The 26,854-nt window shown below is 36.9% G+C and overlaps 1 protein-coding gene across 3 annotated transcripts in view; it reads left to right on the top strand.

Annotated features, from left to right (window-relative positions):
* Positions 1 to 4,056: 4,056 nt before the first annotated feature.
* Positions 4,057 to 26,854, top strand: part of WASHC3 (WASH complex subunit 3) — a 57,454-nt gene continuing 34,656 nt past the window's right edge. For 2 of the 3 annotated variants that reach the window (XM_027107349.1, XM_027107348.1), the window contains exons 1-5: positions 4,141 to 4,268; positions 4,855 to 4,953; positions 16,077 to 16,142; positions 18,035 to 18,142; positions 21,882 to 21,992. In XM_027107349.1, coding sequence (XP_026963150.1) covers positions 4,218 to 4,268; positions 4,855 to 4,953; positions 16,077 to 16,142; positions 18,035 to 18,142; positions 21,882 to 21,992 — 435 coding nt within the window. In that variant the 5' untranslated portion in view covers positions 4,141 to 4,217. Of the gene's footprint in view, positions 4,269 to 4,854; positions 4,954 to 16,076; positions 16,143 to 18,034; positions 18,143 to 21,881; positions 21,993 to 26,854 lie in introns of all 3 variants that reach the window. The other variant, XM_027107350.1, reaches the window with a different exon arrangement.

Raw genomic sequence — 26,854 nt, 5'->3', positions numbered from 1 at the left:
TAGGAAAACTAATAGAACCTGGCCTGGAAAATAAAAAGGAGTGAAATACTATCTTTGAATGAAAATTTGGGATTTTAAGATGAATTTCCCAATATAGTTAACCGATTTCCATTTAATATTCCCATTTCAAATTCTCAACAATGCGTATGTATTTGATCAATGATATTAAATATCGAGCCACAATCGTCTGGGGTTCCTCAAATTTTTTTCTATTAAAAAGGGCTTATCATACTGGAAAATATTGTGAACCACCTTCCTAGACTAATTGGCTCACACCCTCCGGCCCACTCATTTTTAAAAAGGTAATAGCAAAGGTTCTAACATGATCATTTTGAATTCTAGAAACAAGGCTACAGGAAGAAATGTTTATATTGAACCTACAGAGTAGCCCTTAAGTGATTTTATGAGGTTGTGATTCAAAATAACCTGACCTCTTTAAGGAGTCCAGGTGCTGAGTCATTTACCGAAACTGCCAGAGGAGGTTAATTGAAAGCAGCTGATAGTGGCATCATTTGCTTTTTTTTTTTTTTTAAATAAATGGAGAAGGTTATTCTATGAAAAGGACAGAGTACTACAGAAGATGTACAAAGCAAATGACTGAGGCCCACCTCATTAATACCCCCACCAATGGGGAAAAAATCTGACCGTGAATTCAAGATAAAATACCCTGGCTCCATAAAAATAGTAATCATTAGTTCCAAGAAGAGTGATTATGGGTGACCTTTTTCCTTCCTATGCTTTTTTCTTTATGTTTTCCTTAAATAAATATTTCACTCTTATAATAGATTCTTTTTTTTGGCCACACTGCTAGGCTCGCAGGATCTTAGTTCCCCGACCCTAGGGAATCCAACCTGGGCCCCAGCAGTGAAAGCGGTGAGTCCTAACCACTGGATCACTGGATTGCCAGGGAATTCCCTATAATAAATTCTTAACTTAAAAATAAGCAGATACTTCTATCTATCATGTGCATGGCTCTGTAATAGGTATAAGGGAATATAAAGAAATGGAAATTGGGCTCTGATCTCAAAGAAATTACAAATAGGTTGGCAGTACCACATGGTCACAAGGTGCTAGGTATCAAATGAGGGATGAAAGCAAGGAGCTTTATATGGATTAAAAGAAGTGGCTGTTTAGAAGACACTTGGATTTGGGAGGGGCACCAGTTCCCTCTAAAGCGGGACACCATGTTTTAGGGATTATTAAAACAAGAGGTTTGATTGAGAGTCTGGATGAGGAATGATTATGAGGTAGGAGATAGATGGGCCTCTGGGCCAGACAGCTGGTGGTTGTCAAGTGGAGTAAAATTGAAGCTTTGTTCTCACCCAGAAACTCCAAGGACAAAGCTAGTGGCAGAAGCTGAGCTCTGCTAAAGTAAAGAGAAAAGGTGTCCACTCCTGAGGTCAAGGAAAACTTCCCTGTCTACACATGTGCAGGAAGGCTCCTTGGGGGTCAAAAAGGGAGGGGTGCCACCCCATAATATTTGTGGACATGCACCCACAGGCCTCTGCAGTGGGATCCATCTTAGCAAAAAGTTGTGCAGACATCTTGGAGAGGGTCCTAAGACCAGTCGCGTGTGAAAAAAGAAACACTGTAACTGGCCAAAGATAAACAAAGACCCGGAAGGACTGTCCTATATAAGTGATTTAAATCACCTCTTTACTGCACTCCTCCTCATTAGGGGGGGACACCCACACTCTTTCTGGGTGCGTATTTCTCCCTTGCTTCTGAGTTAAATAAATAGTTTCTCTGTGTGTTGTGTCTCTAATAATAAACTTTGTACCTGTTTTGCAGTTTTTCCCTCCTTGAAACATTTTTGCTTTCCAAAGGGGTAAGAATAAGGGAACTATGCTTCTAGCCTCTAGCCCCTGGTGGACTGGCGGCTAGGTTCAATCCCTGGACAGGGAAATAAGATCCTTCTTTAAGACTACTGTCCCTCCTAGAACAATTAGCCTCTCCTTCCCAAATACCTTCCCCCCTGGTTTGCATAGCCAGGCAGCTACTCCTTCCCCTCTGATCCCTTCTTGAGAAACTGAATGAGACTCTACACCTAGGAGTGAGGTGCCTTGCTGAAACTGTTACCTGTAAGGTCACATACTGGAGGGTGAGTGTTCTGTGTTTTCTTGGATTCTGTAATTGTCTTTTTAGCATCTGTTCATCACAGGAACAGTTATATTAACTATATTTTCTTAATTTCTGTATCCCTGAAGCTCTGGCATTTGTGGACTTACAGACCCTGGGAAAGACTGCCTCTCCCAGGGCTAGCTAATTCCCAAAGATAGTCAAACAATTTACTTGGAAGCATGTTTTTCTTATGCAAACCAACCAATCCAGCCCATTACCCCCAACCACCTCCTTATCTAAGCTCTTCTACATCAAGCCAATATTTCCACTGCCCTAAATCAACCCAGGGCCAGGTACAGACAACAGGGACAACTCCTATGCCCCAAAGCCCACTGGAATCATTCATACCAGCCAATTTTCACCTGTTTCTCCTGCCCTGACTTGCCTTTCCCAAAGAAATTCCAGTAAAGGATCTGGCCTAGGCTTTCCCCTGGTTCCTGCTTCTGTCTGCCTCCTAACCAAAATCTGGTGTTTCCCCTATGGCCTTGTGTGGCATGGTAGGTCCCCTTCTCTTGGGAAATGTGAGTAACACATTCTTTCAATGGCAATTACCTCTCTGTCATCACTCAGTCATCTCCATAAATTAAAGTCCCTGGGTACAACGCAGCAGAAGGACATTTCCCCACCCCACCCTTAAAGAAAGCAGGCTTCCTTAGTCATTAGGTTATATGCTGTTTTATTGGGGACCCTCTAACTGTAGATATCTTCAGATCTCTTGAGGTAGTCCACTTTTTAGGGAGGAATCCTGTCTGCTGCCTAGAGGACATAAGCCTACAACCCAACTTTGAGAGTGAAGTTAGGAAAGGCACAATTAAAAGAAGGAGCCTAAAACAATGGATTTTTAACTAGGCTAGATTATAAATAGCCTAGAATGAATAACTAGGCTAGAATTCCTTTACTTAACCAAGTCCCAATCGATGATTTGTATCACTCCTGAGGGATGGGTGTAGCAGGGATAGGGGACATTTAAATTTATTTTCCCACTATTATGAACCAACACTATACCCCTCTAACTGTTCATCCTGAAGCAGAGCAGGAAAAAACCCATAAGAAGCCAATGATCATCATTCCCCACCCCCCCACCCCCAAGAACTGATTCATGATAAAATTAGTGATTTTCTAGTTATCTGCTATGAAAAGAAAGATAACTATTAAAAAATTCTTAAAACTTTTAAAATTTAATGGATATTTGCAGGTGGCATTTAAAGTCTCTGCCCTTTGAAATCAGTATTCATTACAATTTACTTGTTTTGTCTCCAAAATTCACTATTGTAAGTGAAATCCAATGAGAGAGAGCCTGGAGGAAGGGAGTATATATTTCAGAGGATTTCTGGCAGTTGACCAAGACTTCTAGCTATAGAATTGTTTTTAACAGCCCTGGAAATTCAGTTAAGTTGTGAGTGGCGCTGCTGTCAGGAGCTTTGGATGACTGATGAACAGTAATGATCAAGGCTCCTAGGAGGCAGAGAGACACTCCCACTTTTCTATTAACTAGAAATTACATCTTATAGCATTGCATTTGTCTTTTTTTTTAAGAACCTAAACCACTTAGAAAAAACACTTTTGTCAATTGTCCGACTGAGGATAATGTTTCCGTAGCTCTTTAGATAGATACATATGCTCAATCTGATTCAGTCTATTCACCACAGGGACTAGCAGAGTATCTGGCACTTAATCGGTTAAAATATATATACATATATATATACTTCTTTTGATTAACGAATGAATTAGTTGCGTATATAGTAGAAGAGACTAAGCAGGTATAACTTCAAACAGACGCGATGCCTTACTTTTTTGGGGGGGTGGCAGGGGGAGAGGCTTTTTAAGATTTTGCTAGAATTGCACCCTTGCTACACCCGACGCCCCTCGTTCGACGTCACAATCCGGAGCTAGAACTATCAATCCCAGACTGCCGTGCGAAGGGGCGAGCTCCCCGGGAGCCGCCGAGTGATTGGCTGGGGGAGGCGTTTCCTTCCGGCGGGAAGGGCCCGGGAGGCGGGGACTAGGGGAGGCTTTCGGATGCTATTACCGGGTTGGGCGGGCAGGGTCGGGGAGGGGTTTGTGGGTGAGCCCTGGGTCCCCCGCTCGCTGAGGAGATGGATGAGGATGGGCTTCCTCTCATGGGGTCAGGCATAGACCTGACTAAGGTTTGTAAAAGAAGGAGTTGGACTTCGGCGACCTGGGAGGAGGATGGGGAAGGGACGCCGAGTTTCCAGAGAGACACCCCTCCCCCCCACGCCGTGTCTCTTTTTGCTCAACCCTGGCCTGGGCCTGTCTTCTACCTCTCTCGGGAGGGAGAATCCCACAGTCCACATTAAAAAGGGGTCCCTCCCGAGCTGTCTAAGGGGGGCGGGGGTAATTTGCCTCTCCCAGCCTACGCTTCCCGGGTCACAAGTCCCTATTGTCAAGGGTGAAGCGCTGGCGACACGGGCTGGTTCCGATCTCTAACCCTACCTCTTTTATTCGGCCCTTGAGTTTTTCGTGTGTTTCTGTGTGTTGCCTTTACCTGCGAAAGTTCACACCTGTGAATCCAGAGCCCATTCTCAAACTTTGCAGCCTCTGTCACCTTCGGACACCCCACCCCTGCAGTTTAGGAAAACAAGTTAATGACTCTTGGCAGTACTTTCAGTAACTCATCTCACACAGCAAAACGCCCCGTTATTATTAATATCCAGGGGATAGCACGGTGTACGTTCCTCCTGTATGGATCATGTTTATTTTTACGTGACACAGGTGCCAGCTATTCAACAGAAAAGAACGGTGGCATTTCTAAACCAGTTTGTGGTGCATACTGTACAGTTCCTCAACCGATTTTCTACAGTTTGTGAGGAGGTAGGTCCTGTGATACTCGTTTAATGAGTAGCCCAGATGTCACCTTGCACTTCTGAAGGTAACAAATGAGCAAAACAAGAATTACAGTCTATGTATTCATGTACCATAACCTCTTGTCAACCAGTTATTATGTTAACATTACGTTAAATCCTCTTTGATTCTCTTACCATCATTTCTACAGCCCATCTCTGCTGAATTAATTTTCTAGAAGCTTTGTGAAATAGTTCAGGAAGGTTTATTGTGGTTAAAGCAAAAGGAATTCCAAGATTTCACACTTGAAGACATTTTTTATTTTGAAATTGGTTATGTTTCTCTTACCCCAAAGATTACATTTTAAGTATACATTGTTTCAGTTTATATCAAAATTATTTTACATTGCTTGATCCAAAAGATGATGGGGAGGTAGCCTAGAAACATAACTGAGGCATCAAATATCATTATGAAAATTTAAAAAAAAATACTTTCTGCAAATGACTTGTGAAGTAAGGATTAAGTAACCCAGTTACAGGTGAGGTACAAGATCCAGGGACTCCTGTCTTATAAAAAGCTAAAAAAGAGAGTGGGGAGGAAAATGGGAAGCATGGGTTGAAATTGGGTTTAAGAAAGGAGAAGGGGGACAAGGAAATAGAACAACAGTCGTCTGAAACCAAAAGGTGTTGTTCTTTATCAGTCTTCTTTACCACTTGAGGATCATGTTAAACCTTAGGGCTCCATTTTGTCGTGAACTTCCTGAGTGCTGAAGTTACTGTTTGCCATGTGACTGAGTATCCTCCACAATCAAGTCCTTGAATAGAGACTGTTCATAGAGGGGTGGTTGCTGCCTAAAAAGTGTGGGAGTCAAGATTGTTGTCATTGGGGACATTATTGTGTTCTAGGAACAGGATACATATAAATGCTTGAATACTAAAGAAGACCATTGACTGTGCTCTGTCCATAGACTAGAGAAAAGCCCCACACTGGTATGATAGTGACCACTTAAAGCTAAATACCCTTTCAAGGATGCTTTATACAGAAATTAAAATGATTTCACTCAGAAGTCAAGGCCTGCTACAGGAAATACCCAGAGAATACCCAGAGACTTCCCAGTCCTAGCCAGTCTCCTACTTTTTTGTACAATGTATGATGTATCTCCATTCCAGATGCATTTTGATTGGCACAATATAGGAATGTTCCCAAGAAGTTAACTAGTGAATACCAATTTTTGTCAGTTTAATTATTGTTAACTTATGCTTGTTAAGCTACTATAAAAGTCCTGTGATTAATTTTTTTTATATGTATACCTTTTATTTCCTTTTTTTGTCTTTTTTTAAACATCTTTATTGGAGTATAATTGCTTTACAATGGTGTGTTAGTTTCTGCTTTATAACAAAGTGAATTAGTTATACATATACATATGTTCCCATATCTCTTTCTTCTTGCATCTCCCTCCCTCCCACCCTCCCTACCCCACCTCTCTAGGTGGTCACAAAGCACGGAGCTGATCTCCTTGTGCTATGCAGCTGCTTCCCAGTAGCTATCTATTTTATGTTTGGTAGTGTGTATATGTCCATGCCAATCTCTCACTTTGTCCCAGCTTACCCTTCCCCCTCCCCATGTCCTCAAGTCCATTCTCTAGTAGGTCTGTGTCTTTATTCCCATCTTACCCCTAGGTTCTTCATGACCTTTTTTTTTTTTCTTAGATTCCATATATATGTGGTAGCATACGGTATTTGTTTTTCTCTTTCTGACTTACTTCACTCTGTATGACAGACTCTAGGTCCATCCACCTCACTACAAATAACTCAGTCTCGTTTCTTTTCATGGCTGAGTAATATTCCATTGTATAGATGTGCCACATCTTCTTTATCCATTCATCTGTTGATGGACACTTATGTTGCTTCCATGTCCTAGCTATTGTAAATAGAGCTGCAATGAACATTTTGGTACGTGACTCTTTTTTTTTTTTTTTTTTTTGTGGTACACGGGCGTCTCACTGTTGTGGCCTCTCCTGTTGCAGAGCACAGGCTCTGGATGCGCAGGCTCAGCGGCCACGGCTCACGGGCCCAGCCACTCCGCGGCATGTGGGATCTTCCCGGACCGGGGCACGAACCCGTGTCCCCTGCATCGGCAGGCGGACTCTCAACCACTGTGCCACCAGGGAAGCCCTGTACGTGACTCTTTTTGAATTATGGTTTTCTCAGGGTATATGCCCAGTAGTGGGATTGCTGGGTCGTATGCTAGTTCTATCTTTAGTTTTTTAAGGAACCTCCATACTGTTTTCCATAGTGGCTGTATCAATTTACATTCCCACCAACAGTGCAAGAGTGTTCCCTTTTCTCCACACCCTCTCCAGCATTTATTGTTTCTAGAATTTTAGATGATGGCCTGTGATTAATTTTTTAAAATGAAGCAAATAGGACTTCCCTGGTGGCACAGTGGTTAAGAATCCTGCCAATGCAGGGGACATGGGTTCCATCCCTTGTCCGGGAAGATCCCACATGCTGCGGAGCAGCTAAGCCCGTGCGCCACAACTACTGAGCCTGTGCTCTAAAGCCCGCGAGCCACAACTACTGAAGCCCACGCGCCTAGAGCCTGTGCTCCACAACAAGAGAAGCCACCTCAACGAGAAGCCCGTGCACCGCAACGAAGAGTAGACCCTGCTCGCCGCAACTAGAGAAAGCCTGCGCACAGCAACGAAGACCCAGTGCAGCCAAAAGTGAATAAATAAAATAAATTTATAATAAAATAAAATAAAGCAAATAACACACACCCCCCAAAAATAGGGAGAATGGGGGAAAATGAGATAATTCACAATTGAGTCAAACAATATTCAGTTCATTCTGTCTTATAAATAATATGAGGTAGAGCCTTAGCATATAGTTTTTGTTAGATATATTAATAAAAACTGCATGGAGACAGGAAAACTATTTTAACTTGTATAAGGTTCCAGCTGTTGTTTTTGTTTAGTTATCAAAATAACTTCTGCCTTCTCATTAAGACAAAAGAAATTGAAATGTGATATGATGATTGATAGAGTAAGGGGCTCAAGTCAATATTTTTTATCTAACAGGCTCAGAGTCTAGGTGCTTGCTTCCCTGAGTTTTATCTTGGACTGCTGCCTCTATAAATGGCATGAAGAATTGACTGACTGAAAAGCAGTAAGCCAAGGATTTAGCCCGTCACTTTGTATACCACGGTAGGGTGGAGAAGTATCTGGAGAAAGACTGTTCCAGGATTGTTAGCAGAGAAGGGCGAATACTCCATCCCCATACTTCTCATCTCCAGTTTAAAAAGTAAGCAACAACAAAACAACCAACAAACACATCTGTGAAAGCAGCTTCATAGAGCTGCCCTGAGGTAGGGATAGACCCGCACCTTTGTAGGGCCTAACAGTTTTCAGTGCCTGGGGAGTGAGTGTTATTTGCTGAAGACTAGATCAAATATAATAATTGTCTTTTGTTTATTGATTGCTTATGCATTATCAAAGCCTCATGATTCACTCTTTCCCTCCTTCTATTCCTCTCTCCACTACCCCCCAAAACGGTTGGCTGTCTTGACTATATCACTATTTCCTATTTCTTCCTTGAACTCTAGAAAAAAATTTTTTGACCAGAAATTCATGGAATTTAAAGGTAGCTTATGCCTTTTTCTCCTTAATGGTTGATAATCTAGGGTTGACTGTAACTCATTATTTAGAATTCATATTGTAACAGTTTGGATGTTTATGTCAGTTGTAGACTTTTTATCAATACTTGGTGTGATGACAATAACTAATATTTATTGTGTGCTTATTCTGTGCTAGGCATTGTACTAAGTGCTTTACATGTATTTAATCATCACAGACCAGCTCTTTGAGAGAGGTCCAATTATCTCTTTTTTAGAAATACAGAAACTGAGATGTAGAGAGGCTTAAATCATTTGCTTAGTCGTTTATTCATTCACTCACCATGTATTTGAGTGTATAGTATTTATGGTTGCAGTAGCTGCTCTAACTTGCCCACAGTCACACAGCTAGAAATTAAAAGAGCTGGGATTCCAACTCTGATCTATTAACTGGTAAAAACAAAACTGTCTCAGTCTTCTGTTCTATTGCACCGTCTGATCTGAATATGATGCATATTTACATCATTTTCAAGGGAGAGACTGCAGCGTCTTTAAAGCTATTTTAAAATTTAGTTTTTAGATTTGTATTCTCTTCTTTACTATGCCATGTCTATTTGATATAATGTCTTTTTGATATGATAAATTCCAAGGATATAATATAGTTATTCAAGCACGATGTGTCGTTTTCTCCCTAGTTAAGATCAATGTAGTTTTCCAAAATGGGTTGTTATTTGTTTATAGCACCTGTTAGACCTGTGGGCCTTGTTTAGTTAAAGACTTAAACAAGAACCAAAACAACTCTTGTTTCCCTTAGTAAAAAATGAACCTCAGTTATTACTTTTTGAACTGGAAGTGAACTGGAGGAAAAAGAAAACCTGGTAGGTTTTGGTTTGTTTTGGGTGGGTTTGGGTTTTTTTTTGAGGGGGGGGGTTGATTTTGGAGGTTTTTGTTTGTTTGTTTGTTTTGGTTTTGTTTTTTTCACATAATCTGGTTTGAACCAAACCCAAACAGTAACTTCAGTCACAGCTAAACTCAAATGGGAATTAAATTTGAAACCAATTGCTAGGGCTCTTCATCACTAATACCGGTTTTAAAGTTCTCTGAGAAAGAGAAAAGTGAAGAACGTAGCTTTTTAAAAACTTTCTGGATACTGAGCCACTTTGTAACTCTTGTAATGACTAGAACCAAGGTAGGAGAAAAGTTAGAAGACGGAGAAAGGAAAGTAGTTGAATCAGACCCAATTGGCAGAGTTACTTAGAGTCATCTCTTCCTCCCTCACAAGTCTCCAGTAAGCATTTCTATTCTGGCCCTTATCAGCAAAATCTTGTGGAAGTCCACAGGGACTGCAAATTTTAAATGGAGGAAGGTGGAGGACGACACAAGGTCTATGCATAGCACAGGTAAGACTGAGCAGAAGTTTAACCTTACTGTGAATCTTAAAAGTACTCAGTATCAATAAACAGGGCAGTCAGGTGTGTTACTTTGACTCAGACTTGTAACATGCCTAGAATACTGGGGTTTTAGTCATTTTTTAAATATTCTAAAATGTTTCTTTTTTAAAAAATCTTTAAGTACAGGCAAAAAATGCTGAGAATTTTCATACGACCTAAAAGAAATCTACATCCAATTTTTTTTTTTCTTTTTTTTGCGGTACGCGGGCCTCTCACTGTGGTGGCCTCTCCCGTTTCGGAGCACAGGCTCCGGACGCACAGTCTCAGCGGCCATGGCTCACAGGCCCAGCGGCCATGGCTCACAGGCCCAGCCACTCCATGGCATGTGGGATCTTCCCGGACCGGGGCACGAACCCGTGTCCCCTGCATCGGCAGGCGGACTCTCAACCACTGCGCCACCAGGGAAGCCCTACATCCAATTTTTAAGCCCACCATCAGACTTAACCTTCAACCAAATAATGTTTTGCTTAAAACCCTATTTTCTGCTACAACTTTTACAACTGCTTTTATAACTTTTACAACTGCTGGGTTTAAGTGTCAGATGAAGCTTAGTAAAACCGTGGATTGCTTCTCTCTCCGGTTTCCAGGACATATTCAACCGAAAGTGGTATACCAAGAGATCCATTAATTTAAAATAGTTTCTCTTTTAAAGAACTGGATATGCAAATTGGATATTTTACAAACCTGAAATAGCACAGAGGTTTTTTGTTTTGTTTTGTTTTGTTTTGTTTTTTGCGGTACGCAGGCCTCCCACTGCCATGGCCTCTCCCGCTGCGGAGCACAGGCTCCGGACGCGCAGTCTCAGCAGCCATGGCTCACGGGCCCAGCCGCTCCACGGCTTGTGGGATCCTCCCGGACCGGGGCACGAACCCGTGTCCCCTGCATCGGCAGGTGGACTCTCAACCACTGTGCCACCGGGGAAGCCCAACAGTGTTTTTTTTTCCCATGTTCAACTGTTAACTCCATATTTCTTCCTTTGTCTTCTTTTTTTCTCTTCAATAAAATGCACTGCCTTAGGAATAGGCGGGTGATGGATGCATCAAGAAGTTTTCAACTTATCTGACAAACTAGGTACCTTGTATTTTCCCCTCTTGTCCCAAATCAAGGTATTTCAGGTTTGCTTTAAACCCTTATAAAGAGGATGGATGGTTAAATGGATGGGAAAGATTGTTACCTTTCTATTTCTTCTCTGCTGAAACTTTCAGAGGTGGGGACAGTTACTGTTATTGATCATGTTACTTATAATATATCCGTAGTCATCTACACTTCAGAGTAGTAGTTCTCAACCAGGGGACATTTGGCAATGTCTAGAGATGTTTTTACTTGTCACAGTTGGGGAGTTTTTGTGGCATTTAGTGGGTAGAGGTCAGAGATTCTGCCAAACATCCTGTAGTGTACAGGATAGCCCTTCACAACAAAGAATTATCCAGCCCAAAACATCAATAGAGCCAAGGTTGAGAAACCTACCTTATGGTGGCCTAGTGGTTTAGAAGGAAAATGCAGAAAACATAAACATCTTAGAAATGAGCTTCAGCAGCCCATAAATGAAGCCAGGTGTATTTTGTCAAGTGACAGTGGCTTTCTAAAAAGTACATATTTATGTGTGTTATAGCAATAATTACATGGGGACAGACTCAGAAACATTTATTATGCTGAATAATCTTTGAAAAGCAGAGGTTCTTAAATGTGCCATGGATCCTTCGGCAGTCTAGTGAAATGAAATTAATGTTTTTAAATGCATAAAATAAAATGTGTAGATTACAAAAGATACCAATTACATACGTAAAAATTCAAAATCGTGATATAGTAATATATCCTTTATTAAAGCATTAAGTTGTATAACAGGTAGCATATTTAATATTTTAGACTCTCAAAAACCAGCTCTAGAGAAGATAGATAATACCTTTATGGATAATTTAAAAAACATGATTTATCCACAGCAAAGATCTTCCCTAGCCAAGAGGAAAAGCCTTTTGTTGATCTGATTTTCAGAAAATCATTTACATAGTGGTTCTGAATTTGGGGTACATGAACTTGGATGGGGGAAAAAAATCATGTATATATATTTTTTTACCTTTAACTTAAATTTCACATTTTCTTTAAATTTGGTCAACAGAAATCACAATAGTATTAGGACCTATGACTCACCAATAGAAAGCACAGATTTTTTTTTATTAAATTACAGTTGTTTCAGATTTCTTTAGACTTCACAATTACCGTTGTTTCTAGATTAGATATCAAGAATATTCAGATAAATTATAACTAAAATATATTGATGCTTAGATCAGTGTCTTGCATGAATAAATCATTCATATAATCTTGTTTTATTAAAAAACCAGGTCATTTCATTTTGGTGAGGTTTTGATAATAGTAGATGAAAGTAGGTAAAATGAGTGCCAAAGCAAAAGATTGACATACCAGATGAATTTGCATCCAAAAAAAATTGGGAATTACTGCTCTGGAAAGTATAACTTTTTTCCCAAGCCTCTTTAATCTTCCTTATCAAGAAGTAGTTTTCTGAATAAACATTTTCATCCTTATTCCCTTATTTTCTAAGACTAGTATTTCAATCCTTAGCCTATCTTGTGTGAACATTTGAGTATCCATTTAAAGACAATTTATGATCTAATCCTGAAAAAAATGTTAATACCTATCTTTTTAAATAATTCCAGATAAACAGCATCTATTTTAGGAAATTTGATCAGAAAATTTTGATTCCCAGTATTCAGCACAATAGCATCTTAGTTTTAGTGAGAAGCAGGTTGATCATTTATTAGCTTTGAATAACAAAAATTATATCTATGCAATACTCAGGAATTTTCCATCTTTTTAAAAAAATTAATTAAACTTTATTTTTTAGAGCAATTTTAGGTTCACAGCAAAATTGAGCAGGAAGTATAGAGTTCCCATTTATTCCTTGACTCCCACTCCCAACCCTTGTGCACAACATTCCCCATTATCAGCATGCCCCACCAGCATGGTACATTTATTACACTCAGTTTGTTACAGTCTGCATTGACACATCAACACCCAGAGTCTATGGCATCATGCTTTAACAAGCTGAAACACTCAAAAATATTTAGTATCTGGAGTTCGAGTGTTTGAGTTCAGATTATTTTACTTGTATAAAGACTCAGTTTTCTCATCTTTAAAAGAGAAATGCACATCAGAACTACAATGAGGTATCACCTCATACTGGTCAGAATGGCCATCGTCAAAAAATCTGCAAACAATAAATGCTGGAGAGGGTGTGGAGAAAAGGGAACCCTCCTGCACTGTTGGTGGGAATGTAAATTGATACAGCCACTATGGAGAACAGTATGGAGGTTCCTTAAAAAACAAAATAGAACTACCATACGACCCAGCAATCCCACTACTGGGCATATACCCTGAGAAAACCATGATTCAAAAAGTCACTTGTACCCCAGTGTTCATTGCAGCACTATTTACAATAGCCAGGACATGGAAACAACCTAAATGTCCATCAACAGATGAATGGATAAATAAAATGGAACATTACTCAGCCATAAAAACGAATGAAACTAGGTTTTTAGAGATGTGGATGGACCTAGAGTCTGTCATACAGAGTGAAGTAAGTCAGAAAGAAAAACAAATATCGTATATTAACACATATATGTGGAATCTAGAAAACTGGTACAGATGAACCTATTTGCAGGGCAGAAATAGAGATGCAGATGTAGAGAACAGATATGTGGACACGGGTGGGGGAAGGGGAGGGTGGGATGAATTGGAAGATTAGTTCTGACAAAAATACACTGCTATGTGTAAAATAGATAGCTAGTGAGAACCTGCTGTGTATTTCAGGGACCTCAGCTTGGTGCTCTGTGATGACCTAGACGGGTGGGATGAGGGGGAAGGAGGGGATGTGTATATATATATATATATACATATAGCTGAGTCACTTTATTGTACAGCAGAAACTAACATAACATTGTAAAGAAATTATACTCCAATAAAAATTAATTAATTAATTAAAAAATAAAATTGGCATCATAGGGACTTCCCTGGAGGTCCAGTGGTTAAGACTTTGCCTTCCAGTGCAGGCGTGCAGGTTCAATCCCTGGTCGGGGGGCTAAGATTCCTAATGCCTCACAACCAAAAAACAAAACAGAAGCAATATTGTAACAAGTTCAATAAAAGTGGTTCACAGGGACTTCCCTGGTGGCGCAGTGGTTAAGAATCTGCCTGCCAATGCAGGGGAAACGGGTTTGAGCCCCGGTCCGGGAATATCCCACATGCCGCTGAGCAACTAAGCCCATGCGCCACAACTACCGAGGCTGCGCTCTAGAGCCCACAAGCCACAACCACTGAGCCTGCATGCTGCAACTACTGAAGCCCGCGTGCCTAGAGTCTGTGCTCTGTAACAAGAAAAGCCACCACAGTGAGAAGCCTAAGCACCGCAACGAAGAGTAGCCCCCGCTCAGCAACAAAGACCCAACGCAGCCAAAAATGAAATAAATAAATAAATTTATTTTTAAAAAATATGGTCCACATCAAAAAAAATTGGCATCATAATAGTTTCTACTTCATAGACTTGGTGTGAGATTTCAAATGATACTTGCATATACAGTGTAGCATACTAAGGTAAATGCTCAGATGTTTACAGTGATGATGATTATTGCTTAAAAGTACATATTTATATAAATATATTAAAACAAAAATGAATTTTTCATTTTTTCTTTTTCTGTGTTCACTTATTTTAATCAAAACAATGTATGCATTTTAAAATAAGTTAGAAATTATTCACTTTACAAATTAACTTGCTGTGGGATTTCTGCAGTTACTAAGCTTCTGCAGTGAATTAAATGACTGATTTGTCAAAATTTAATTTCCGTGATTTTCAGGAAAACGTATAATTTGCAGGGGAATTTATCCATATGATGTTTTATAAGCCTGTGTTTATATTTGTATCAAAGCCTTATGTAAACAAATCCTAGAAATCAAGGTTAAACTTAACTTCAAATGCCATTAAAACTAGATTCTAATGTTTTATTTCTAAATTATATCTTTGTAGATATCAAGAATGCTCATCTAAAAAATAAGTGTCTTGTGAAGAAGTACTAACTACTCTATGGTTGCTTTCAGTTTTCTCCCCCTCTAAATATGGGCAAAATGATCATTTCTTGGGGTGTTAAAATTCTGCTTATGAGTTAGTCAAGATCTTGATAATATCCCAGAAAGCAATCAGAATGCTGCACATCTGCCAACTAGTAAACTGGCCAACTGCTTGTAGGCTGTGTCACTAATAATGTTTAGGATGAGGGAGTTTTAAATAAATGTTCTTATGGATCATATATTATGATGTTACTTTTATTTGTGTGGGAGTATATATATGGCTAATTTAATTGTACAGAATAACTAGAGCATGGTAAGTTCTTGGTTCTGGTTTATCTTAGATTTTGATGGTAGGTTGATTCCTTTTGCTTTTTTAGTATTCTTTCTTATTTTTTCTCTTTGTTTTAATTCTTTCCGACATTAACTACTCATCTTACAGTTTCATCCTTTTTTACTTTTCAAACTTGAAAAGTTTGTATTTGGGACTAATTGTATATATTTATGTGTTTAAGTAATTTATAAAGGCAGATACTGTTCCATTCTGTTTTGGGCTAATTTTTATTCTTGTGTTCTGTGAAGAATTCCTTCATTCAACAACAAATAATTATTAGGCTTCTGTTAAGTGTCCAGTACTGTTCTGGCACTAGGGGTATAACAGTGAATAAAAACCTTTGTCCTCAGAGGAGTTTACATTCTGGTCCCAGTGATTGATTATGGTTCTGATAATGAGTTTGATAAGGCTGAAAATGTAACTTTTTCTTTTCTGTGAATACAGCTTTATAAAATAACCATGAAGCATGCTAATGAAGTTAATAGAATACTTGAGTTCCCATTCTTACTCATATAAATAAGAGAGTAGTATGTTAGAAAATCACAAATATTTAAACCATAGTTTTTATTATTTTCAAATCTGCTGTTTGTTATCCTTGTTAACAGTTTATTTTTAATCAGACTTTATTCTTTTTTTTTTTCCCTTTGGAGTTCATTCTTTTGTTTCTAATCTTTCTTTTCCAGAAACTGGCAGACCTTTCTCTTCGTATCCAGCAAATTGAAACAACTCTCAATATTTTAGATGCAAAGGTTTGTATTTCTGAATAATTTATAGGATAAACTTTGCTCTACATATACCAGCTTTCTCAGTCACACTTAACTTTAATTGCGTTTAGAGATGAATTCAATTTAGCTCCTGCATCCATGAAATGGTGCAGTGTTTTCTTTTGTTTAATTTATTATAATTGCAAAGGAAATGATCTTCATTATGAACCACTAACCGAGTCTGTTTAAATGTTTCTTTCATTATTTGAATCAAAAGCATAATGAGTAACATGTTAACAAATTGAACTGTTACATAGTTTACTTCATTTGATGGAAAACTCACAATTATCTTAATAGTAATCATTGATAACACAGGAAAAATTATGTAAAACTTTACATGTCTCCAGAGCAAAATTTGGAGAAAATATCACCTATTTTCCATTTGTAAATATATTAAATGGTAAAGAATACCAATTTTGATGTCAGAAATTACAAAAGATAACTTTTTATCTTATAACAGCAAAAATAGAAGCATTGTTTGATTTGAAGCTTGCAGGTTTTGTGTCCTTTTCTATATAAAATAATGGAGATGCTAGTATATTTTTGTGACTTTGTCCTTTTTTTTCTTTAACATCTTTATTGGAGTATAATTGCTTTACAATGGTGTGTTAGTTTCTGCTTTATAACAGAGTGAATCAGCTATACATATGTGACTTTGTCCTTTTATCCAAAAGTTGATCTGAAAAAATATGTATTGAATGTTTATAAGGAAGTGAAATGACTAATATCTTTTAACATAAGGATCAGAATGTCTAGCTTGTACTTTCTACATCTTCCTGTGGACTTCAGCCACTGTATTTCCCTCAGAACATTTCTGTAGATTGTAATTTAGGATACTTGGCCTTGAACATGTTCAAGATAGTCTCTTAGTAGCCATACCCACTTGAAACTATTTGGGCCATAGCCACTGTGCTAAATACTGTCATCAGTCAACAGTTCTCAATGAATATTGCTTCTTCAGGTCTTATTACCATTGGTTTTTCATTATTCTTTATAATGAATATGTGTATTATTTTAATGTTTGTGGAATTCTTAAGTTAGAGTTCAAGGTCACAAGTTAAGTTGCCATATGGACAGATTAACCTTAATTTTTTCCATGGCCATAGAGTTAATCCTCAGAGTTAGCCAAACATTTGACAAATGTATATCATTGATATCAGGATGAAATCAGAAAAGAGGGTTTGCATGGATCTTGCAAATCCAACCTGAAATGCTTAACCACTGACAACATGCTCATTTTTTGTGTATGAAAAATAATGCATTTTAGTAACATTCAGTGATGTTACTAAAGAAAAAAAAAGGAATAAGCTATATCATACATTAAAATGTGGCAAGAGTTTTCTCATTTCCCAGATTATTCAAACTTAAAATGTGCTACAAAGCACATTTTGAGGGGAGGGGTAACAAAATATGTTTAATAAAAATCTTTTTGCAACTTTGTGAGCTAGATTTTCTTATCCCCACTTTACAGGTAAGAAAATTGAGGCCTAGGACGATTTACACAGCGTCACATATTTTGTGACTTAGACCTAGGCAATATGACTCCAAATCCCATGCTCTCATTCCTTACACTAGGATTCCTTAGATTTTAAAAATAATTCCTGAGAAAGAATGGTGATATGCTAAATTAGATTGGTGAGAAATTCTTCAAAAATATTTTATTTGTGAATGCCTTTCACTTTTAAGTAGTTTATGGCATGGAGAATTTCAACCAAAGATGAGATTTTATAAACCTATTTCTACAGGCTTAAAAACTTAAGACAGCTATTTAAAACACACACACACACACACACACACACACACACACACACTTAGAAACTTAGTGTTTAAGAACCTAATATTATCCTCATATACCAACATTAATTTTCTTTTCTCAGTTGTCATCTATCCCAGGGCTAGATGATGTCACATTTGAAGTATCTCCTGTAAGTGTCACTAGGATCACAAATGAAACACATTCTGAAACCACTTCAGAGCAATCACAGGTAAGTATTTAAGTTCCGGGAAACATGAGCAGATATCTTGGTTGAACCAAATAGACCTAATCAGCAGGTTTGAAGAAAGAAGTTAAATAAAAATGTAATACTTTGAATAGTAATATTTTAAACCTTAAGATAGAAAATGAAGTTTGAAAAAAAGTTATTAGCTTTTCATTTGTTATTTTGAAGGGCTTCCTAAAGTTAATATTTTTCTTGCCTATAAAAAAAAGAAAACCTATACAGAACTAGGAAAAATCTTGAATATAATTGTTTTCTTCAAGTTCACTATGGAAGTTTTTTTCTTAGTTCTTATAAGAAATGTATCTTTTAAATGTTTTATTATAAAAACTTTCAAACGTGAACAAAAATAGAATAGTACAATGAATACCCAAATGCCCATTACCTGGATTCACCAGTTAAGATTTTGTTGCAAATGCTTCATCTTTTTTTGTCACTTACTGAAGTGAATTCCAGGCATCATGTTATTTCACCCCTGTATAATTCCTTGTGAAAAGTTCTGAAATTTTCTTGTGTAACCACAATGCCTTTATCATATACAATATAATTAACAATAATTCCCTGGTAATATCTAACTCCTTGTTGCCTGAAGTCTGCTCCATGGGCCAGCAGCCTCAGAATCACCTGAGGGCCTGTTAGAAATGCAGGATTTCAGGTTCTACCCCACACTTAAGGAATCAGAATCTGCATTTTAACAAGATTCCTATGTGATTTGTAGACTTGAAATTTGAGAGATCCTGATCTAAGAAATACCAGTTTTGGGAGTTGATTTGTTTAAATCAACATCCTAGTAAGACCCATGCTTTGTGTTTGTTTCTTAATGTCTTAATGTTCATTTATGCTCTGTATAAATTTAAATTTTATATGACTTTTTATTTCAAGAAATAAAAATTCTTTATTGTTTAAGAACAGATAATCTCTAGTGTATCTCAGTGAGGTATTAAAATCCAAAATAAAATAATCACTAAAATGGTGGTCTAACAAGTAGTACCAAGCAAGCAGACTTCCTATCTATATGGAATTCTGCATTTGTACCTGGAGGTACTTTTCACAGGATATTTTTTAGATCATGATGGTGTTGACCATGATGATAATAACTAAACATGTAAAGGTTTTTACTGTGTGAGGCGTGCTAAGTGCTTTTTATAAATTAAATCAATTCTCACAACAGCCCTATGTCTACAGATACGTCAAATGAGGTACACAGAGGTTAAGTAACTTGCTGAAGGTAAACTGTAAGAGCTGGAATTTTAACCCAGGCAATCTGGTGTCAAGAATCCTAGCTCTTATATGCTACACTGCACTGTCTCCAGCACCTGTGTTGAACTTGTTAAACATATTGAGTACATGTGGTACAAGGCCCTGTGGGATGAGCCATATATTTAGAGATATTATGTATTTGGGGAATGAATTAGATGACCATTTACTTAATAATTAGATATTAGAAAATTTAACATCCACTTAATATAACAAATTCCATTATGATGGCCACTGGACTATATATAATATACAAGAGTAAATCCAGATGTTTAGAGGAGTTTAACTTCACAAGGTTTTTTCAGTTAAAGATGGACCATTCTTTCTCTAGAACAAGGCATGTGTAAAAAATATTAAATGTTTCCACCCTACCTAGTAATTATTCTTTGGAGGATACTAACTGTCATATGTTTCTATAAATTTCTAAAATGGTATCTAACTTTTAATATTAATTTTTCCAGGTGTTATTGTGCATGCCATCTATAATATGTATTTTAAAACTTATGCAGCTGTGTTGGTCTTGCCTATTTAAGGTCTCAAAAAACTGATTATGAGTAATCACAACTGAATTATCTAAAATTCAGAATGACCTGATATTCTGGCAGTTTTATTTAAAAATAGTATATTAATTCATTTGGAGAATTTATGAAGTGTTGTTGGCTTCCTGAGTTTTAAAAATGTCCTAAAATTGTGTCTTGATTGGATTAATAAAATCAGCATGTTCAGCATGTTCTTAATATTGAAATCAACTTTTTAATTTCTTCTCCATTGTTTTTAGTTGGTATATTTTATGTAAAATATTTTGAAATGGACTGAAGTATTGCTTAACACAGAATTTCCATTGACATTACAGTCAGCTCACTTATCAGATACAGGATAATCGTGAACTTTTTTTTTAATCATCCATTCATTACAATCTCCAATCTATTGATATATATGAGTCAAAGACCCAAGGTTTGCATGCTGATTTTTCTGCAACTTTAATTTCATGGTTCAGATCTTATCATTACTCACAATAGAACATCCAATTGTGCAGATTGAGATTAATTTGAGAATAAAATGAAGGACAGTTGAGAAATATGAGAGAGGATTTGGGTCATTCAAATAGCAAAGGTGTAAGACCTGATATAATTAAACCTTGTTGAGGTCTTAGTTATTAGGCCAAAGTTAAAGGCTGAGTTTTAAAATCCATTGGTCTTATATGTAATTATCATTTGCTCCATTGTGCTACTCTATGAGTTTATTGTTCCTATTTTTTTAAAAGCATACTTGGGTCTTGTTTGAATTTTTTATTTAATTAAATGTTTTGGACAGTTTGTAATTATGTATTTTACAGATGAATGTGTATATATACATATATATACACACACATACACACACACGTGCGTGCACACTTTTGTACACTTGACACTGTCATATAACAGGAGTAACCTAAAGAATTTTTGGATGTTTTATTTGCTTCAGCATTTAAAAGAGATTTAATTTATATTTGAATTATCTGAGGAAAAACCTTAACATATAATTCATATTCTAAAAACTATGAATACTTAAAGATTTTTTTGATTTATTTACAATTTCAGCATAGATAGGTAGACATAAAATTGATTTTATTCAGTTAAGGAACTTACTCTTAATGCTAACATACAGATAGTGAGTCAGAATTCACTAACTAGACTTACTCTAAATGTTTAGGTTGATAGAAAAATCAAGAACTGTATATAGACAGTCATAGCTGCACTAAAGTGAAGATAGGGTTCCAATATGGACAAGTTTCAGTTAACATTGTACCACGCAAAGTTGAGAACTGCCTATACGATAAAAACATTTTTGTCCATAAAGACCATTCCCCAGTATTCTTCATTATAAGTAGTAGTTTTTATAATGTTAATAATTTCATCAGTAGCTGAAATATATAAAAACATAATTTTGTCTGAGAAATGGGTTTCTCTTCCACAAGTTCTCCAGGCATTGCCTTTAAAGATGTTAGAATAGCCATATCCACTTAGAACAAGATTATTCGATGAATGAGGAATATAACTGTGTAGACAGTATAGATACCCAGAAAATCAATTTTCTGTCCGCTACAGTTGAACAATTGACAAATCAGATAGCATTATTAGCTTTATTAAAAGTTGTATTAAAATAATAGGTCCATCAATAATTCATGTTTTTTATCAGCACTTGGGACAAGTAAAGCAAAATTCTAATTTTTTAATGCCATGAATGTATTTACATCTTTACGGAACAATATAGTGTTGATATTAAGTGTAACTTCCTCTGAAATCATATTTAAGTATTTGTAAATATTTGGAAACATATATCCCATAATTAAATTATTGGTAAATTTAGAAATATGATTTTTTTCTGATATTGATTGCTTTAGAATTATAAAAAGAAACATCCCTTTTAAGTAACATGACGGACCCCTTTTGTGAATTGTCTAAAGTTTTATACGCAATACTCTCTACAGCTGAACAGTTTACAAGACTCTGGACCACAGGAAAGTGAAGTAACACCAGAAAATATCTTAACTGTAGCCAAGGATCCAAGATATGCCAGATATCTCAAAATGGTTCAAGTGGTAAGCTAATTTGGTCTGTCTTCTCTGTCTAGCAGCCTCCTCTGAAGTTCTTAACCCTGGAGGTTTCATTGTTATTTTTTCAATCTGAGAAAACTGCTAAACCGAGTGACCAAGTTTTCTACTCTCTTACTTCTTTTCTATGTTTAATGAATGCCCTGATAAAGAGTAAGCAGAAGTCGAATCTTCTAATTAAAACTGACCTCACACTTCAAATTAACATAGTTTAGTATAGATTTATGTAAATTTTTTGCTTTACGTAATCTTTGCAAATCTTGAATGTATCAGATAGAGGAATGAAAGTGGACTATTCACTTAGTAAATCGTATGGCTTTAGCTTAATTTCCTGTATGCTAACACAAATGGTTTTTTGTGTATTTTTATTCTGAATTTCACCTGTCAATAGTTTCGTTCATAGAAAAGAGCATAAGTCACTTGGCCATGTAAGGTAATGCTTTTAATATTATGACTTGAGAATGTGTATTTTTTCTAAGAAATCATTACATGGTATGCAAAAAAGTACAACACAATATTTGCTCTTCTATAACAGCAGAAGTTCATTTCATTCCTGTAGAAAGTCCTATTACAGTAGTTGAAGGACCTAGCTGTCCATTTTTCAGTTGATCAGAAAATTAATCCTTCTGTAAAATTCTGTTATCAGGCAAAAGAAGGACTGATATTAAAGAAGAACAGTTTTGCTGTTCTTGGCATTGTTTATCACCAAAATAATTTAAAAACTAAGACTGTCTGACAACCAGAAAGAATAGATTGGCTATTTAGAAGCTACATTGGTGACAATGGGGAGAAGAAAGTACATTCACTTTCTCTAGCTGTCAGAAGTAGCTGTGTCACTTTCAAAATTCTTAATTGACAGTCAAAGCTCTGGACTTTAGGCTTTGGGGAAAAAAACAGACTTTGGGTTGAAAATATAAATTTTTTAAACTAATAAAAATAAAATAGAGCTAGTTTGAGTGTGAATCATGATAAATGAATTTTTAAAACTAAAACCCAGGAAAGCTTAAGCTAAGCTTAAAATATGGACTGTTAAAAAATATGTCTTTGACACTTTCAAACAAAAGATGAAAAGTTTCAGAGTAACTCTGAAAGGCTATTTATTTAGTCTCTTCTTGCCTAACCTATATAAAATAGGAAATGGGAAAATCTACTTGATATCTATGACTGCCTTGAAATATTTGATAGAAGACCACATCTTAGGATAATTGTTATATTCTTAATACATTGCCTCTGACTTTACAAGAATTTGAAAAATCCTCATTTTTCTTTTCAGTATTAATCCACTGTCCTTTTATTCCACAAATATTAAACACTTACCCTAGGTACCATATTAGATATTGTCTAGATTTATTTAGCCAACTAAGGTTCACAGACACCACTTGACATTTTTATTTTTGTTATTAATTACTTAGACAAATTTCATTGCTTTTCAGAATTTCATATATAATATATATCATATGTTTGCATGTATATATGTAAATGATTCTTTACATATTTATTCTTCTAATCATGTAGCTTACCATCTCACTAGGAATAAAAGCCAAAGTCCTTCAGAGGCCCGTGAGATGCTATACAATTTAGTTCCCTAATTACCTTTCTAATCTCATATCTTCACTCACTCTGCTCCAGCTCTACTGTCCTCCTTGATGTTCCTTGAATAAATATATAGACAGTCGCGTGTCTCGGGGCCTTTGCATCAGTTCTCTCTGCCTGAAACACTTTTCCCAAATATCTTTATGGTTTTGCTCCCTCTCTTCCTTCAAATATTTGCAGAAATATTACCTTCTTTCTAGTCCCATTCCTTTTATTCCTTCCCTACTATATTTTTCTTCATATAACCATCTAATTATATGCAAAACACTACATATTTTATGTACATTGTTTGTGTGTCTACTGCTCCTAGAATATGCACCTTTTTGTTTACTGCCCTATTCCCAGTTCCTAGAACCATACCTGGCACATAGTATTTACCTATGAATGAAAATGATGGTATTTTTCTCTATACTGTTTTAACTTTTGATAGGTTTTGGTGATAGATTTCTTTTTTACACTAGCTCAGTGGTTTTTAGAGTAAAAAACTTGTTCAAGATATAGGTTTCTAGTTCCCACCCTACTAAATGAGAATCTTTGCAGTTGGGACTCAGAGCCAGAGTATACGTGCTTTGAGAAATGCTCTTCTGATTAAGAACTGTTTAAAAATATTTTACACTGTTTTGGTTTTTTTTTTAATAAATTTATTTACTTTACTTTTGGCTGCGTTGGGTCTCCGTTGCTGTGCGCAGATTTTCTCTAGTTGTGGCGAGCAGGGGCTACTCTTCATTGCGGTGCGCGGGCTTCTCATTGCAGTGGCTTCTCTTGTTGCGGAGCACAGGCTCTAGGCATGTGGGCTTCGGTAGTTGTGGCACGTGAGCTCAATAGTTGTGGCTCGCGGGCTCTAGAGTGCAGGCTCAGTAGTTGTGGTGCACGGACTTAGTTGCTCCGTGGCATGTGAGATCTTCCCAGACCAGGGCTCAAACCCATGTCCCCTGCATTGGCAAGCAGATTCTTAACCACTGCACCACCAGGAAAGCCCCTTTACACTGTTTTATAACACCAAATAATTTTTATCTCAAAACATTTAAAAAGTTGATAGTTTTATTTCTTATATTTTAAACTATCTAATTCTGTAGCAGTATCTGGCACTTAGCTTTAGCCCATCCTTTTTGCTTGGTGTCACCATGAGCAGGGATTTAATTTTTTCTGCCTCAGACTTTTTGTTTTTAGCCCAATTTCCTTGATTTTAGTCCTTTGCCTCTCTTCTGCCTTTTGTACGGGTGTTTCTAATTCCTGAACATTTCCAGTGTTCTGGAAGTGCTGCTTCTTTGTGGTATCCTTCTCTTCAGGCACATGGACTTGGCCTTCCTTTGCTATGCTAAGTCATCATTCTTTTATCTGCTTTTAATTTCCATGTATTGTGGTTCGTGTATGCCTCTTAGTCATTAAAATTGGAGTTCGTGTTATTTCTTTTTGCCTTATTGTTTGGGGGTAATAATTTTCAAGAAGAAAGCAGGGACCAACATCTTTGCTTTGAAATTATAAGTTCATCCAAGTTAAATTTAATTTTATTGTTTTTAGTTCATCGTGCCAACCTGTATCCCAGAATCTTATTACCCAACTTTTGTTTCCTACTGCTCCCTGTCCTACATTTCATTCTTCAAACAAAACCACAAAACTTTCTCAATATAAGCTCCATGCTTTCCCACCTCTGAATCTAGATTCCCCTTCTCTTGACCACTACATGTCCAAATTCTACTCATCTGACATGTTCCTATGAACACTTTCACTAAATTATCCCAGATTCTGAACCCACCAACACATAAAGCCAGAAGTGATATCTTCCTTCGTCTATCTGTCCAACCACTTTATCTGTATTTTTTCTCACTTCATATCTTGTCCTTTGATAATTTTAAAATATTTTTATCTACTTGTGTTGAAAAGGAAATGAGTGGAAGAACTATATCTTGATCGATCTTTGTATTCACTTTAACACCTTACCTAAAAAGGTGCTCAATCAATATTTGTTTTTTTATTGGTGGTTTTTTGTTTGTTTGTTTGTTTTTTGGTTGTTTGAGGGTTTTTTGGCCGAGCTGTACGGCATGCAGGGATCTTACTTCCCTGACCAGGGATCAAACCGGTGCCCACTGCACTGGACTGCCAGGGAAGTCCCAATTTTAGAAGCCTACATTCTGGAATTTAGGGAATTGTTTGTATCAACAAAAGGAAAGATAGCATGGTCTCCAGAAAACCTGTCTTTCTGAAAAAATCACTATATACCAACAATATAAAAATCTACTCCTAAGATCCCCCAAATAACCATTCTGTATCCAGAAGGGAATTAACAGTGCCACAAGTTCTCTCCGCTACTAAGGACAGTAATAGGATTTCTTTCATTTTTAATTGCCTTTATATTTTTGTCATTTAAAAATATGAGTTGCTGCTCCATAAGCAGAGTCTTTCTTATACCTGTAATTCCACATATGCTTAGTTTCTCATCTTTTTCCAAAATATAATATTCTTCCACTCAGCATCTTAATACTTACTAAGTCCTCAACCCTCTTGTAATCTTTTCTCTTCCTTCCTTCCTGAATTGTTATTTAGAACTATGTCATTCTCTCTCATAAGACAGTGAGTGTGTTTCTCAAGCACTTTCAGCTTCTCCACTTGTATAAAAGTTTGAATTTGCTGACTACCCATGTAGTGATCACTCACTTCAGATAGGAAGACATAGAAAGTCCTGTAACTTACAAACCCTGATGTTTAAAAAAAAAAAAAAAAAACTCGGGCTTTCTGGGTATCAGGATGAACTACAGTCTTTTTTGGCTTTCTTTGTAAGATGCCCTGAAAACTTCCTCTTCCTGGGTCCTAGATATCTCCTGGAATGTATTGCTTTTATATTTGCTTTTCCTCACTTGTCACATACCTGTAAATCTACTTTAGAGACTAGGTAATTAAAACTGCTTAATATAAACTCCTTTAAACAGAAGCCAACAAAATCTTTCAAATGTCACAAGTACCAATGCACAGAGAAATAAGCTGTGCCCTTCTTTTTGGTCTCTGTACCTTTTTCTGTCACCCCTGGATTATTACCTTCTGTGAGGTACAAAATGATTACAGTTCCAGGAAGTAGTTACCTATGAGACAATTTGAATGCCTCAGGGTACACACCAAGATCTTTACTTCGTACTTCTGGGATGCAACATGCTATATAGTTTCTTAGCTTTGTCATGCAATCCTGTGTGACCATATTCAGACCATATTGGCTCTTAAGGTCTCAGTCCCCTCAAACATAAAATGATATCTAAAGTTCTTTA

Source organism: Aethalodelphis obliquidens, unplaced genomic scaffold (genome assembly GCF_003676395.1).
Source record: "Aethalodelphis obliquidens isolate GAN/ISIS:26980383/991018 unplaced genomic scaffold, ASM367639v1 scaffold8, whole genome shotgun sequence".
Classification (NCBI taxonomy): domain Eukaryota; kingdom Metazoa; phylum Chordata; class Mammalia; order Artiodactyla; family Delphinidae; genus Aethalodelphis; species Aethalodelphis obliquidens.
Note: the sequence above shows the minus strand (reverse complement) of the source record. Positions and strands in the feature narration are given on the sequence as shown.